Source organism: Papio anubis, chromosome 1, assembly GCF_008728515.1.
Source record: "Papio anubis isolate 15944 chromosome 1, Panubis1.0, whole genome shotgun sequence".
NCBI classification, from domain to species: domain Eukaryota; kingdom Metazoa; phylum Chordata; class Mammalia; order Primates; family Cercopithecidae; genus Papio; species Papio anubis.
In genome coordinates this window covers 171,792,404-171,810,726 of record NC_044976.1, presented here as the reverse complement: position 1 = coordinate 171,810,726, position 18,323 = coordinate 171,792,404, and the positions used below count along the sequence as shown (strand labels likewise).

Below are 18,323 nucleotides of genomic sequence, written 5' to 3'. Positions count from 1 at the left end.
TATGTAGCTCATCTACAAACCATTGACAGTTATTGTGATATCAGCAAATAATCAGTTTATCAATTTGTACTCCATAATATTTTTCTCTCAGATGTAAGTTCCTGTATCAATATCAAAAGAAGAGTCTCACTTAAAGTAACTCTCTCTATCTGAGCCAAAATAAAAATTGAGATGAAAATCTCAGAAGTGAAGGTTATAAGAAAGAAATCTACCAAAAAAAAAAAAAAAAAAAAAAGTTCTAGTAAATGAGTCAGAATTTTATTTGCTGGGATTTATCAAATTAGAATTTTACAAGGACATAGTGGTGTAATCTCTGAGTCCATTGGAGAAGGTAATGAAGTAATTGTTTGCCATAATTGATACCCATCACAAAGAAGACAACTAAAGTGTTGAGCAAAGAAGAATCTTCTAAAATCATTTTCAGCTCAAGGTAATTGCCAAATATTTTACTGTGATTGAAGTTACTATATTACAACCGAAGACAAGTCTAGAATCAAAAAACTGGGTAAAAAATGATGTGACACTGATCCCCAAGCATATATTTGGGCAAGTTAACAGGTATTTAAGGAAGTAGAAATTGAATTCTGAAAATTCCTTGTTTAAATTAATCTAATCATGTTTATTTCCTAATTGCAAAACTTTATGGAATATTTGGCCTGCATGCATTGTAGGTTTCCAAAAAGGGCTGCAGTATTCAGGAATCTCCAAATTTGTTTAACCACCACTCCCTTTTAAAAAAGGAATGTATTAATTTGAGATAAAATATATTATCTTAGATAGATTTATTATTTTAGATAGTTGTCAGTAAAATTAATTCTTTTTAAATTAATTCATATATAGATACAGAATATTTTTGGTCCCTTTTGTTTTTTGTTAATTAACCATGGCATTCATTATCTCAACACTTCAGTTGTTTTCTAGTAGTTTTCATGCTAGATACCAATCTCGAGCAAATAATTATTTATTATCTTCTCAGACAGACTCAGAGTTTATCCTTTCTCATTGTTGTAAAAATTGAATTTGATATGGTCCAAAAAACAACATGCCAGATCTCTATAAAAATAATGAGATGAGCATTTTGAACTATTACATATATGCACAAATCTCTCTCTCTCTCTCTCTCTCTCTCTCTCTCTCCACAGAAACCCCTCCACCACCCACAAAAAAAACCAAAGCCCTTTGACTCTGTTAGTATTGTCAAAATCAGCTATTTTAAAAAAGTGCCTCTATTGGGTTGGGTCTGGACATCTTTGCTGTGTACATTGTGGGCTGCAGAGAGAGTTCACTGGACAAAATGTTGAGGTACTGAAGTCTATGTCCTAATCTTTCATCCATGAGAAAAAGATGAAGAAAAGCAAGCACAGAGCTATAATTCTACAGACTTTAATTTTATTTTATCATTATAGTGGCACTCTGCCTAAAATGTCCAAATTAGTGACTGGTATGGCTAACAAATAGTATAATTAAAGAGTACCAATAATTTTTATACATACATATAATACATATAAATTAGTTTAAAAATAAAACTAGTTTCAACTGACAACTATCTAAGATATAATAAAGTGAAAGATAATTAAAAGATCCCTGAGTAGGTTAGAGTAGAAATATTATGGTAAAAATTAAACCAAGGCCATTTTAGAGCCATGGTGGCTGAAATGTAACCTATACCAAGAATTAGATGAAAATGCACAATGTATATTTTTAAATGTAAAATTAAAATAAAGTATATTTAAAATTATACCTTGTATTTTAAAATTGAAGTTCTACATGTTAAAGAATATTTTATTATACACGTCTATAACTATTATAAATATTCTATATAATATTGAGAATTTTTGAAACTACATAAAACAGATAAAGTAAACTAAAATTATATCCTCATAACCCAGAATGTATAAAGGTTGACATTTTGTCATATTTACTTTGCCTACTTTTTAAATAAAAGCAATATGCATTAAAAAAAAAAAAAAAAAAAAAAATTGGTAGGATAAGTGATAGGACAACTTTTACCTACTTCGAAACTTATTTAGAAGTTATCCCAATCAAGAACAGTGGGGTACACGCACTATTTTTTTTTCTTCTTCTGTTGTCCTCAGAAAGTTAATCTTAGTTCCCTTGAATCAGAATTCAGACAACTAAGACATTCTTTTTTAAGTAACATTTTGTTTGGATTTAGACCATTATCTTTACGCCCAATGTTATTTTGAGTGTGAAACACATGAAAGACATTTTGCAGAAACTTTATTAGTGTATTAGAAATATCTACACACAAGAAAAGGGGTTTTCTGTTTCTGAAATGGAAAATACTTATCTAAGCACCCTTCATGCACTGGGCACTTCATATTTGAATTTATCCATAACATTTAATACATAATGTAAGGGTTTGTAAATTTACTGCTTCATTATTATCGAGGTATGTGCTTGTGAGTCATCCTGGAGTGCCTGAAACTCAAAAAATAATAAAATAATAAAAGATTATTTTATAACATGTAAATGTAAGAAAAAAATAATATCCCAATTTTCCCTACAGTTTCATATAAAATTGCTTTCAGAAAAAGTACCTCACATTGATATATAAATCCAATTTTTAAATAAATCATAGATTCTATAATATTAAAGAATTTGGGTCAGCCGTGGTGGCTCATGCTTGTAGTCCCAGCTACTCAGGAGACTGAGGTGGGAGGATCACTTGAGCTCATGAGTCAAGGCCACAGTGAGCTATGATCACACCAGTCTGAGCAACAGTGTAAGACTCTGTCTCAACAAAATAAATAAGTAATGAAATAATTTGGAAGTCATTCTGTAAGGTACTTTTATTTGTTGGGATGCAAGTTTGGCTCTAGTAATATAACTCAAATAACAGTAACTTAGACAAGATGGATTTTTTTTCCTCTCAAATAACAGTACAACATAAACAATCCATGACTTATATGGTGGCCTCAAAGATGCTGGGTTCTACAGTTCTTCACAAGTTTCTTTATGTTATGATTTTTAGTACTAGTCATCACATTTTCATCTTAGTTAGGGGAAAGAGAGAAGGAAAATGACACATATTCTTCTTCCCTTAAGAACTAATTTAGAAGTTTCATGCATTCCTCCCATTTATATACATGTATCCACCTTAAGTGCAAGGAAGGTCTACAGGTGTGATGCAGCATACACTCAGATGAAACTCAGGGTTGTACTAGTAAAGGAAGAGAAGATGTAAAGGAAGAAGTATTTGTCTTCTGTCTATTAGCTACTTACAGGGAGAAGAACTTGATTTCAGGCATTCTCTATCCTAAAGAGTGATCCACATAACCCTGGGTGTACATGGGAGGAAGATTGGGAAAGAGTGCAAGATCCTATCAGAAGATGCACAAAGTCAAAACTGTTTTCATGGAAATAAATAAGACATTTTTCATTTGCATTGTTTTGACACTTGCACTGACAGTTTTAAGGCAATGGAGAGTAAACTACTGCTGAAGGCTTAGTACAAACCAAGTAATGGCACCAAACTGCTCTCCTAGTGGGCATATATTCTTTACTGATACATACTTGTAAAATAGAAAGAAATGTTTTCAAGAATGTTCATGTTGAAGTAAAATAAAGTTTACTGCATCTTAATCTTCAGTATAAATCTGCATGTCAAAACAAGACACATGAATAAAGGACTTATGCTGCAGACAGCACTATAATAGTTGATTTGAGGACAATAACTTTTGCAATTATTTCAGTTGCAAGCTGATGTAGCCACTTTTTTCATGGTGAATCATTTTTACTTGATATAGTTTGACAGAAAAATGATGGTTATTCAGACTTGGACACTTGGTGGATCTGTTATCAAAACTTAAAAAGATGAGGCTGTCGCTTCAGGACAAACAACTGATTTATTTAATGGCAATGATAACAATAAAGCATTCAAGCGAACAATACAGACTTGGAAAACTTGTATCTGCCGCTAGAAGACTGACAGCTTCCTAAAATGCAAAGGCTTTTCTCATGAGTCCAATGATGATATGAAAAATAAGTTCTTTTGTTATTGCCTACTGATATATGTCTTAGATATTTTCATATCTAAGTTGAAAGAGCATATATAGGAGTGCACGACATAGCTCTCATATAATGAATGGGTAGACTTCAACTCATTCTTCTCTGTGACCTTAAAATATTTTATTACATCTCACTTTATCTCATTAATAAAAAATTAATAGCTTCATAATAATAATATATTCAATTGTTTTAATTGCTTGCTGCAGCCTGTGTGTCCTGACTCAGAAGATCTGAGTGTGTACTTCTATTCACAACTCTGTGTTCAGTGATTTCACATTGGTAGATTGATATTGCCTGTGGTAGTGAACAAAAATTGTTAAATATTGTTCATCAAAGCTTTCTTTTTTCCTAAAGATTTGGTTGCTAAACCTTTACCAACACTTTATTAAAAGGCAATATTTCTATGGATCCTTGTTGCTCTGTGAATGGCAGCACAACATATTATAGCTGGTTACGTTTTAGGAATTATACTATGATAATTTTCAATAATTGCTGACACAATTTGACTCTGTGCCCCTACCCAAATCTCACCTCTAATTACAATCCCCACACTAGGGAGGGGCCTAGTGGGAGGTAAATGATTCATGGGGGCAGGTTCCCCTGTGCTGTTCTTGTGAGTGAGTAAGTTCTCACAAGATCTGATGTTTTAAAAGTATAGCACATCCCCCCTAGTTTTCTTTCTCTCTTTCTCCCCTGTTGCCATGTAAGACGTGCCTTGCTTCCCCTTTGCCTTATTTCATGATTGTAAGTTTCCTGCAGTCTCCCCAGCCATGAAGAACTATGAGTCAATTAAGCCTCTTTTCTTTAGAAATTTACCGAGTCTCAGGTAGTTCTTCATAGCAGTGTGGAAGCAGACAATAAAATTGCTGTAATCGCTATCTTGTGATGACATTAGTAAGCCATTGTTACATATCTGCAAAGGTTTAGAATAGCAGCAAAAGTTGATTGCCTCAAGAAAACCAAATTGTCACAGGTTTTAGAGTTTACTCAAGTAAGAAAAAGGATTTTTATGTCACATGAATTCCTCAGAGGAAAAATGGTGAGACTAATCTGAATGTCAAGCTTTATTGAAAAGGAAGAACTATACATTACGCAAAGTAACTTTAATCTATCTGTCATTATATAGGAAATGTGAAAATATCTTATTGGTGGAGATGTACTTTGAAAGTCCTGTTTGTTTTTGCTTATTTTTCAAGATTTTAGAAGATCATAAATTGAATGACTGTTCTTAGGGTGAGAAAAGTTCAAGGGAATGACTGAGAACAATTCCATAAAGGCAAGAAAAAATATAATTTGTAATGAAAGTGAATTACTGGTATGGCTTATCTACCTCCTCTTCAAAAATTTCTGAAAACATAACTTACAAATAGCCAATGTCCACTTTACACTCTGCCATATTCTACCTTCCTAGAATCCAGTACATATTTTATTTTGTTTTCCTGATGTCATTTCGTATTATTCTTTTAAAATGGAAAAAAAAAAAAGAGAAATAGAAACAAGATGCTACATTGGCAATAAAAGAAAAATGGGGATGGAAAATATCAAACTTCAGTAAGCAAATTTATCTAGCAAGAAGTCTGCATTGTTTTTGTGTGTGTGGTGACTAATAGTCAACTTAGGAATTATGCTAAATTAAAAAAAGAAAGTCAAGAAAACTCTGTGGCAATATTTGATTTATTTAATTTAGAAGTTTTGGAAAACAAAGACTTATCTATACTATATTGAATTCTAATCCAAATAACACACCTCTATTTTATTCTACTTATTTATGTTGGACACTCCCAATTTGAACTAGGATGTCAGCTTCTCACAATTTCATTACAGACCTTGAACTTTTATAGCATTTTTGTATGTCAACTTATAATTTATTTTTACTAGAAATTAAGGTTGTTTCCATGATACGTTTTACTCCACTATCTGCTCAATTGCAGTTTCTGTTTCTTCACTCACCTCACATATATCTGCACTCTCTGATAATACAGTCTTCCCTTAGTATCCCAGGATAATTGATTCCAGGAATTCTGCCATCCCCATATATACAGATATATATATATACACATATATATATGTGTGTGTGTGTGTGTGTGTATATATATATTTATTTATTTATTTTTTAACACATTCTCAAGTCCCACAGTAAGCCTTGCAGAATCTGAGGATACAAAGTCAGCCCTCCTTATCATGGGTTTCGCATCCCATAATACTATATTTTTCATCCCCAGGTTGAGGGTGAGGAATTTGCTGATGGAAAAGGTTGTGTGAAAACTTTTTTGATTGGGATAAATCTGCATATAACTGGACCCAGGCAGTTCAAACCCCTGTTGTTCAAATGTCAGCTGGATTCAGATTTCATGGATTCCTGTAAACCAATGATTTTGTTCCTTAAGACTGGATTCCCTGAGATTGTCCAAATCTCCCCTGAGTTTCAGACATACATATGCAGCTCTAGACATACTAGCTAAAATAATACTCCTCTATTTTATTCTACTTATTTATGTCGGACACTCCCAATTTGAACTGGGATGTCAGCTTCCCACAATTTCATTACAGACCTTGAACTTTTATGCATTTTTGTATGTCAACTTATAATTTATTTATATTATAACCCTAAAGTCAATGTCTTTATTAACCACACTCATCGATTTGCTTCCTAACTCACCTCATCTTCTTGCACTTTCTATTTTGGGTAAAATAACCTATTTCATGGTTTTCAAATTGCTTTTAACCTACATATATAAGGCATAAGGCTCATTGTAATCAAATAACGAGATCTTCACCCAGCCACATTTCCCTGTCATGGAATGTTCCCTGGGGGTACACCAAAAGACATATTAAATATCTTATTTGTGGAGGAAATAAGAAAACATATGAGATGCATAAAATAATAAATTATGGCAGTGCTTAGAGGAAGCTTTATTGATGTGAATGCCTGTATTTAAAAAGATGAAAGCGATAACAGGGAATCAACCTATGTTTCCAACAATGGTGGACTGGATAAAAAAACATGTGGTACATACATACCACAGAATACTACATAGCCATAAAAAATAAAATGTCCTTTGCAGTAACATGAATGCAGTTTGAGGCCATTATTCTAAGTGAGTTAACACAAGAGCAGAAAGCCAATTAATGTGAGTACTTATTCACAGTGGGAACTGATATGGTAAAGCTGTGTTCCCAACCAAATCTCATCTTGAATTACCACGTGTTGTGGAAGGAACCCTGTGGGAGGTAACTGAATCATGGGGCATGTCTTCCCCATGCTGTTCTTGTGATAGTGAATAAGTTTCACGAGATTTGATAGTTTTAAAAATGGGAGTTTCCCTGCACAAGTTCTCTCTCTTTGCCTGCTGCCACTCATGTAAGATGTGACTTGCTCCTCCTTGTCGTCTGCCATGATTGTGAGGCCTCCACCAGCTATGTGGAACTGTAATTCCATTAAACCTTTTTTCTTCCGAGTCTCAGATATGTCTTTATCCTCAGCATAAAAATGGATTAATACTGGAACTAAACATTTGGTACTTATGGACATAAACATACTAAAGTAGACACTAGAGACTATTAGAGTGGAGGGAAAGTGAGGGGGGCAATTATTGAAAACCACTGGGTACTATGCTCATTACCTGGGTGATGGGATCAATCACACCTCAAACCTCAATATCATGCAATATACCTATAAAACAATCATGTACATTTACCACCTGAATCTAAAATAAAAGTTGAAAAATTAAAAAGAAATTTTTATTCTCAAAAGGTGAAAATTCTCAAATTAATAACTTAAGTCTTTATTCCAAGAAACCAGAAAAAGAAAATGACATTAAACACATATCAAAGAGGGAAAAAATAATAGAATTGGTATGAAAAATGAAATAAAAACAAAAAAAAAGGACTATCAAGAAAATTAAAAGTTAGTGAAAAATAAAAATGAAGTTGAAAAACTTTTAGCTAAACTGATCACAAAGAGGGGGAGAGAGAGAAATTGAGAGAGAGAGAGAGAGAGAGAGAGAGTAGAAGAGAAAAGACTGCCTAGGAAACTGAAAAGACACCTTAAAGAACAGAAGTAATTATTTGTATATCATACAACTGATAAGGAACTTGCAATCAGAACATATGAAGTCCTCTTTTTTTTTTTTTCCTTCTTGTTTTTGAGACAGAGTCTCACTCTGTCACCCAGGTTGGAGTGCACTGGCGCGATTTTGGCTCACTGCAAGCTCCGCCTCCCAGGTTCACACCGTTCTCTTGCCTCAGCCTCTCGAGTAGCTGGGACTACAAGCACCCGCCACCACGCCCGGCTAATTTTTTGTGTTTTTAGTAGAGACGAAGTTTCACTGTGTTAGCCAGGATGGTCTTGATTTCCTGACCTCGTGATCTGCCCGCCTCGGCTTCCCAAAGTGCTGGGATTACAGGCGTGAGCCACCGCGCCTGGCCATGAAGTCCTCTTACAACTCAATGCTCACTTTCAAAAAAAAAAAAAAAAAATACTGAAATCTGTGAAGGATTTGAATAGACATTTTTCCATAAAAGATATACAATGAACATGAAAAGATGTTCAAAACACATGAAAAGATGTTGAACATTGTCAGTCATCAGGGAAATTTAAATCAAACCCAAAATATATTATTTCATACTCACTTCGATGACTATAACCAAAATGACACAAAATCACAAGTGTTGAAGATAATGTGGAGAGACTGGAGCTGTTATTTATGACTGGTGAAAATATAAAATGGTGCAGCCACTGTGAAAAACTGTTTGGCAGCTTCTCAAAATGTTAAATATAGTTATCTCATGACTCAGCATTTCTCCACTTTGGTATATGCCCCAGAAAATTGAAACCTATGTCCACATGAAAAAGTGTACATGAATGTTCACAGAAGCATTATTCATAATAGCTTAGAAGTACAACAACCCAAATTTTCATCACTTGATGAACAAAAACCCAATATATGGTATATGGTATACCCATACTACTGATGCTACAACATGGAAGAACCTGAAAGCAGTTTTTTAAGTGAAAGAAGCTAGTCACAAAAGGCCATATATTGTATGATCCCATTTACAGATAATGTCCAAAATAGACAAATCTACAGAGACAAATAGTAGATTAGACAAATTTATAGAGATAAACAGCCTTGGACTGGGTGAGGGTTTATGAAGAGTAACTGTTAACTGGTAATACATTCCTTTTTGAGGCAATGCAAAGGACCTCACCTTAGATTGTTATGATATTTGGACAGGTTTTTTTTTTTTTTTTTTTTGTATACTAGACACCAATAAATTCTAAACAAACAAACAAGCAAACACAAATCCAATGAGTTATTTTTAAATGAATGTTTAAAATTATGTACTAACCTTCAGGTTTTTTTTTTTTTTTTTCCCAGCAAAAGAAATCTATAATTACAGATTTCTCATCTTAATGATTTAAGCACCTAGTCAAAATTCAAGCATTTTATGTAAGAGATACTGGTACAAATGTATATTTCTTGTGATACTGTCCTATATTTTCCCGTAGCTTTTCGTTTTCAAACTGACCTCAAATAGATAAATACAACTTTTTATTATACTTACTGGTCAGTACATCCTAAAGTAGGAAATTCAAACACTGCTTCCCCAACTCAGTTCAGACACAAATAATTTAATTGTCTGTCATCATTCCTATTAAATTTTAGAAGCTTTCATAGTAATTTTCAGAAGTTTTTGTAGAATTAGGTTTATGGTTTTCTATATACTGGTTATAGAAAATATATCTTGAATTATTTTATTTGAAAATTACATATTGAGGAATTTCAATTTCTCATCCTGTTTATTTCCTAGGCTCACAATGTAACCATAGGACTTTGTGTTTTTCTGCTCACTGTTTAACGCAATTATTAGTTGGCTACAACACACAACAAATTAAAATGATTTCTTCATTTTGATAAGAAAAGAAAAAAAAAAGAAGTGCTAGTATATATTTTTCTCATTGTACGGTTACTTTGAAAAATAACTATAATTTATTATTTGAGAAAATATATTGTTTTCAAATTATCTCTAATAATATATATTAAATCATGATTTGCATATTAACACACCTGCATTCAGAAAAATAAATAGAACTCACTTTCTCAACAGTAAACTTAATTGCTTACATTGCCACAAATGTCTTACCTTTGTCTTGGCAGGCTGATGAGGGGTTGTTTATGACACCTCTTGCTAAGGCTGAAAAGCTTGTGTACAATTTTCTGTGCCTTTAGGAAAAGTTGTTTCATGCTGATCTCCAGTTGTTCATAACGGCGCTGAAAATTAGAATCCATTGTCCACAAATGCATTATAGTAGATGTGTTGAGGAAATAATTCATAGGTAGCCTTTTCATAAATAACTTGAATTCATCTGAAAAATGTCAAAATTCAACACTTTAATTATGAAACAATTATTTTCTGGTTTTTGTAAACACATATAATATGTCAATATTAAGAACAAATACATATGCACATATATGTCAAACTAAGAACAAATAAATACAGTGCATCATTTGTGAGTAGCTAATTAATAGAAGATGGGTTTTTAGAGGCTTTAGAATTATCTTCTTTGTTGTTCCCTTTAAAATAGAACTTTCACGAAAGAAGAAAACTAAAATAATTTGTGCTAAAGCAAACAGTTGGGACAGAAAGTTTAGGTTCAACTTAATTTTTCTGTGTGCTTCTTTTAATGGTTTTTCAGTGAACTTTCCTCAATACATAGTCATCATTAATCTGACTTTCATTTTTGGCATTGGTATTAATAATCCTTTGTGTACTTAAAAAGCTTTTCAGAAATTTTTATTAACTCAGAATAGAAAATATATAAAATTGCTACTAAATAATTTTATTAGTTTTTAAAGAAAAGCAAAAACCTTTTTAAATGTAAAATTTTGATTTTAAACATAAAATTATAATATTCAACTATGCACCCTAATTATAACTGATTTTATTTTTAGCCCTCTTTGTAACTGACTATATTCTAATTTGTTCTAACCATTTAAAAAATGAGTACATGCTAAAAAAAATTGAAAATAATTTAAAGCTGAAATATTGTTTTTTGTTTTTGAGTCAATAATTGTGCTGTCTTTTCAAATGTGTGGTTTAACCAACATTAGGAATAAAAGTTGATGCTACACTAAAATAAATAATAATCAAGAAGATCTAACAAATATTTGAACACAAAAGATAGTTGAAATAATTGTCCAAAGGTGGAAACAACCAAATTGTTAATCAACAAATATGAGCAGACACAAAATGTGTTATACACATACAATAGAATATTATTCAGCCATAAAAATGAATAAAGTTCTGACACATGCTACAGCATGATGGACCTTTAAGATATTACAGTCAGCAAAATAAGCCAGACACAAAAGGAAAAAATATATTGTATGATTTCCCTTTTATGAAATATAAATCCTGCGAAATGCAACTTTTTAACGATTCACAGTGAATTATATTCATTAACATTGGGTTTACTTTTCCTAGATCAAATAAGTACAGAGTTCTGGCATCTTTCAGGCATTGAAGGAATAGACTTTTAACTGAAAAAAGAAGGAAAACTAAAGCAAAGTAACAGTACTTTTTATAGAAAAAAAAAAAGAGAGAGAACATTGTATAGGACGTATCTGTCCAATATGCTTCAAACCATTTTTTTTTAAGTGAGCAGAGTGTAAATAACAGATGCTTTTTTTTTTTCTTTTTTTTTTTTTTTGAGATGGAGTTTTGCTCGTTACCCAGGCTGGAGTTCAATGGTGCCATCTCGGCTCACTGAAACCTCCACCTCCTAGGGTCAAGCAATTCTCCTACCTCAATCTCCCGAGTAGCTGTGATTACAGGTGCGTGCCACCATGCCCAGCTAATTTTTTGTAATTTTTTAGTAGAGATGGGGTTTCACCGTGTTGGTCAGGCTGATCTTGAACTTCTGACCTCAGGTGATCCACCCACCTCTGCCTCCCAAAGTGCTGGGATTACAGGAGTGAGCCACTCCTCCTGGCCTATAATTCCAATTTGATGGTATCCTACATTTTATTTGGTCCCATTTGTGTCTTTTGTGAAATTCCCTCTTTTGAATAAAGAGTTAATGCATGGAAATTGGAAGGCATTTCTTGGATTATTCACATAGCAGATGCCACTACTTTCAAAACTAATTACTCATTTCATTGCCATCTTTTACTTAAATAGTTTTGAAAATTCTTTATTGTATTGTAGATATACATATTTTAATTATGTTCATTGTTTGTTATAACAGTATTGGGAAGGGTTTGAAATTTGTACATTTTATTGAAGATAAGGAATATTTTAAAATATATTTTTAACTGAACTAAAGTGAATATAACAATGTATGCCAGCTGAAAATTGCCAATATGTAATTCCTAAGAAATAGGGTTTTAACATGACACTTGAATAATTACTTCATTATGAAGTCATTAAGAGTCACTACTGTCACCCAAAACATTTATTGAACACCTGTTGTGCACAGAACATACAGATGTTTCAATCTATGACAAGTATGGATAAATCTGTCTTTTTATTTTAAAAAATAACTAATGATGTGCAATATTTTCAGATTTTAAAATAACATCTTCAGTATCTGAAATTCACTCTACTTAGAAGACCCCCAGAAATATTCCTGTGGATATCTTTTCTTTTATTGTTGGCAATTAGTAAAATTTATAATTATAGAATACAGAAATAAAATTTGAATGATGCATTAGAATTATAATATAAATCAACAATTTACATAACTACAGAAATAAACCACAATTGTTAGGGATGCCAGATAACATTTTAGCTTATAGTAATTTCCAAAGCTATGTAGAAAATAAAGTATTGTTTGCTTTTAAAGTGGAAAATACACAATAGCCATACTTTTGGGGATACATAAATATGTCTGTAAAATAAAACAATTTAATACCATGTAAAATTACCTAGAAGAAACAAATCTAAAATTTCGGTAATTAGATTTTATTCTACAAATATATCTGTGTTAAGTATGCATCAAGTGAGTACTTTTCATAGCATCATTTTGAGGACGATCAAGAAAGAACAAACTGCAAAAACAATAATAATGGGAATAAACATCATCTAAGCTGGCAGGAATTTATAGTCAGTCACAGTCTTCTTAAAACTTTTCACATGAAGCAAATAATAATACATAGGGAAATGTATTATATTAATGAATTCTGTGGAGGTAAATAGAATTAGGCTGGGTGACAACTTTCTAATAAATTATAGATGAATAAAGAGGCATGATGTTAACTCTCTGGACTACTACTACTTCTCCATTAAAATTGAGTAATTTTGAAAATAATTAAACAAGATTTGTTGTACTTTTATCCTTTTTCTGTCAATAGAAAATCTAGTTAACACTTGATACCTAATTAGCTAATTTTGAAACTAATAGCTATAAATATTAATTCAATTATTTATCCCAGTAATCCTTCATGCAAATTTTATTGGAGCAATTTTATATGCAAAACACAGGTAATACTTGGTTTCATAACTGTTGGCAAAAAGTTTTATTAACACTACTATAATACACAGTTATCTTATGTGTGTATATCTTTTGCTTTATTTCCATGCTTTGCAATTGAATTAAACAGATGAGAGTGGGGAAGTGAAAATTTTGGGGATATTAAAGAATCAGACTCAGATACATACCATCCTGACTGGAATTTTTATCCTTACTAATAAACATAAAAATACTTTGACAAATGCATTTGATTGTGTACTTTCAAATGTTCAGAACCTCTATTCAGAACTGCTTTAGAATATATTTTCAAGGATATTATAAAGCATTCTAAATTTTCTAGAGTTTTGAGGGTATATAATTTACTTCCTGAATTATGTAAAACATTAATCAGGGTTTCATTATTTGGAAATAAGTTCTTGAGTTATGAATCAACTAAAATAACTCAAAACAGAAGGTGCTGCCATTTGTAAGTAGGACTATGAATTGGGAGTATTGAAAGAGGAAACTTGTGCTTGCTTTTATGATTGTTATTAATTCATATTATTGTGCTAATCATGTTACAATTTATATTACTGTTGTGAATACATATAAAATATAAGCACAATACTACAGAATTATCAATATGCCAAGTACGTATCTTATGTTTCAGACATTGATTTTTTATTTGTTATTTTTTAGAGACAAGGTTTCACTCTATTGCCCAGGCTGAAGTAGAGTGGCATGATCATAGCTCATTGTAACCTTGAACTCTTGGGCTCAAGCAATTCTCCAGTCTCGTCTGCTCCAGCAGGTAGGATTACATGCCTGGCTAATATTTTATCTTTTTTTTTTTTTTTTTTTTTGGTAGACATGGGGTCTTACCGTATTGCACAGGCTCAAGCAATCCTTCCATCTCGCCAACCCAAAACACTGGGATTTCAGGTATGACCTACAGTGTCTGGCCTCAGACATTTAAATAAAATGACACTATTTAATTACTTGTTAACATGTGGTAAAACTCTATTGGCTCACATTTTATGTGAGTGTGTTTTAAAATCAATGTACATATTGGTATAATTAAAGTATTTCAGTAGAAATGACAATGCAATATGGATGATAAATTTATTATGAAAGCATAGCAACAGTTTCACAACAATAGAAAAATACATAATATCTAACAAAAATGAAGGATACATAATAGCTAACAAAAATACATAATATATATGTTAAAAAAGGATGTTCACAGGGCACCTAAAATAAAAGGAGAAATAGAAAATAGGACAAAAACGTATGTCCGACATATATATAAAGAATCCATGCAAACATTTGTTTTTACACAGAAAAAAAAGATCATTTCTAATTTTATATTACCAATCCAATGACTTTAAACTCATTTGTTCTACTTATGTTTGTGAACATAGGATTTCTTGGAAAATAATATGTGCTCATAACAAAACCTAGTAACACAAACTTTTTGTAAGCAATAAGCTAAAAAAAAAAAAACAAACAAAAGATTACTTTCTTACACTAAATGCAAACTTTGGGCCTTTCTATACATGAACACATAGCAAGTATGCTCTGTTTCATTGGCTGGGTTTTTATTTGTTTGTGTGTGTGTGTGTGTGTGTGTGTGTGTGTGTGTTTTGTTGTTGTTTAGTCTAAAGTTGGTTTAGACTCAATACTAAGTACTAACTCCAAAGGTGACAAATAAATATGAAACTATGTTTTCAATGTTACTGCCCAACCAGAACACCCTCTAATAAAGCTATTTCTTGTTCCTTGAGAACCACATTTTCCTGTAATATGAGTTCCTCTGTCTTCTGATTTTCAGTGGCAAAAAAAAAAAAAAAAAAAGAAAATCTAGCAAATAAGTTAATCAAAAACCTTGACACTATACAAATACTGGCTTTAAGTCAGTAAGATACAAAATTGGCAAGATATGAAAGAAGAGGGAATGTGAGTGAGAGGAAAGACTCATGGCAAGAAAAGTTGAGACAAAGAAATTCCAGGCAATCAGTGTCCTGAATAGCAGAAAGTTACCAAGGGCTAAAATGACATCTGCTCCTCCAGGGAGCGCTACTAATACACAAACTTTGACCAACGCTATAACCCTTACTAGAACTGGTTGATTTTTATTTTTGCAAACTTTTTTTCTCTTAACATTTCTAAGGGACTATTTCAATGATTTGTATTGGTTTCAAAATTTCCCAACATCTACAGTAAATCACTGATACGACTTTGAGTGGCCACACATCATTGTAAGTCTATTCAAACCATTCTATAAGCAGTGGGTATAGAGTTTACACTGAAATTGACAAAATACTATAATGCTGCATAAAGTAAATGGCAAGCCTGTTCAATAACTTGTGAACTGGCCAATTTTATGAGACAACAAAGCGATGTGTACATGAGGGTATAAATCAGAAACAGATTCTAATTCCTTAGTAGCTGCCTAGAAATAAGGTATGCCCTTTCTCACTATTTTATTTTTCTCTGAAAGATGCATCATGTTTTATATTAAAGCATTTCGATACATCAAGCCAATTAATCTGTCCCTCATTGGGTTGCCCTGTTTATGACCCCATTCAACTGTCTGAGAAATTACTCAAATAGAGCCTTACCTCTTAGAAGCTGGAAAACCCAGGTCCTCACTGTCCTAGTATCCTTGCAGCTACAGAGGGAGTGGGTGTATCATTTAAACTAGAAGTGAACAGGTGTATCACCCAGATTTTGATCTTAACTTGTTAATGCAAAGATAAAGAGGGTGTCTAGAGAAATTTTCTCAGGAGATAATGTTTGCAGCAGTAATGACAGTGGTTAGTTGGTTAGTTCAATATGGTGTTCATTGCAGTTAGCAGTGTTGATCTAAGTATGTCTTACGCTTTTTTTTTTTTTTTTTTTAATTAGAAGGAGTCTCACTCTGATACTCAGGCTGGAGTCCAGTGGCAGTTGTTTCAGCTCACTACAACCTCCGCCCCCAGGATTCAAGTGACTCTCGCCCCTCAGCCTCTCAAGTAGCTGGGATTACAGGCACTTGCCAGCACGCCCAGCTAATTTTTTCTATTTTTAGTAGAGATGGGGATTCACCATGTTGGCCAGGCTGACCTTGAACTCCTAAGCTCGGGTGATCTGCCCGCCTCAGACTCCCAAAGTGGTGGGATTACAGGCGTGAGCCATCGTGCCAGGCCTATGAAAAATTTGTTACTGTTTCCTGTGTAGCACATGGGTAGGTTTCCCTATTTTTCTTGGTGATTTGATGTGCCATCCAGAATCCCTTTATCCAATTTTGTATGTGTCATCCAAAATCCCTGAATTTATCTGATTAAGTGAGCTAGAGCCTGTTTGTCTTACTTACATTGAAGAATCTGGGCTTATACAGCTACAGATACCAGAAGTGGTTTGGTAAAAGCTTCTAAAGAAAATTGAGAGCATATGTGGTTTATTTCCTACTGACTGGGACAAAAACCTTTATAAACCTATACTAGTATTAAGAGTGGAATTTTGACAACAGAAATTCCACCTCTGCCCACCTAGAATGAAGTGTGTGTTGCAGAAATGACATTTGGAACCATATGCCTGCATATAATTGAATGAAGAGCATAAAAAATTCAAAGACTTTGGGTGAGTTTACTACTAATAGAGATGGTTTGCTTAAAGCACCCCAATTCCTACCCATTCAAAGTACAGAATGAATGTGAGACTTTCAAAGACTGAACTGAATAAATCTTTTACCTCTTGCAGCTGTAGGGTTTCAAAACAAACTTTGACCTCAAGATTGAATTTAAATTCCTTTCAGATCTGTTATGTTAAAGTTACGAAGAACCATGATTGGAGAGGCATGGGAACTTCAGAACTGAAAGGTAGATAAGTGGGATGACTGGAATCGATTCAAAATAATCTAAAGCATGAACTTTTGCTTTCCTGCCCCTGTGAAGTCAATTCTTAGGCCCATCATGCCCCAGGGGAGCTTATTAAAAATATTCTAAGAGAAAGATAATTTTCCAAGAGACTATCAAGTATTTGCTCATTTTTTCATTGGAGGAAAAAGCATTAAATGCATTGGTAAAGAGAATGCTAGTATCTCCGAGTAATGTATTGGCAGTTGTCTATAGGATAGGGACATCAGAGTAAAAATCGGTGTGAAATCAGTTCAGCTCTGACTTCAGTGAAGATATAATTGCCTTCTGTACTGTGGCCCAATAGCAACTATTAGCCATCAGAGTCACAGTGAACGTAGGTATTGTAATACACAGAAAGTTCAATGTGCTACTTACAAATGTTTAGCCTGTAGAAATTGTAGGGATTACTAATCAGATCATGCCCCTTGACAACTACATGACCAGTGCCTTGAGGTCCTATTTAGCTTGTATCAACAAAACAAAACAAAAACACAAAACAAAACAAAAACAAACAAACAAACAAACAAAAAAAGACATAGGTCTGGCAACAAAGGCCTGGTTGAAGTCATCATGAAAAGAAAGCTGTCCTATCAAATTCTCAGCCCTGAATCATTCCTGAATCATTTCTAAAACCAGATCTCTTGTATCACAGGTTACTAAGTAGGGCAAATATTCAACTTGAATAGTGAATGATAATTTCTGGGGCTCTGGTATACTACAATAAACTGGAAATCAGAGTGTGGTCTTATAAAAATTAGGTAATAAATTCAATTTCCCCTATATGCTCTTCTCATTAAGCCAATAAGGACCGTAACCGATAAGATGTTTAGTTTCCAATTATTCGAGTAAAGAATTGTAATAGAAGAACATTGACTTCATAAGCTATTACGGAGTAAGATCAATTAAGGCAAAAATACAAAGTGAGACTTCCTGTTTCT

At 32.9% G+C, this 18,323-nt stretch overlaps 1 protein-coding gene across 3 annotated transcripts in view; it reads right to left on the bottom strand.

Moving 5' to 3' along the window:
* Positions 1-18,323, bottom strand: part of BRINP3 (BMP/retinoic acid inducible neural specific 3) — a 397,925-nt gene that overhangs the window by 54,697 nt on the left and 324,905 nt on the right. For all 3 annotated transcript variants that reach the window (XM_003893381.4, XM_009191377.4, XM_009191381.4), the window contains exon 7: positions 10,180-10,402. In XM_003893381.4, coding sequence (XP_003893430.1) covers positions 10,180-10,402 — 223 coding nt within the window. The remainder of the gene's footprint in view (positions 1-10,179; positions 10,403-18,323) is intronic.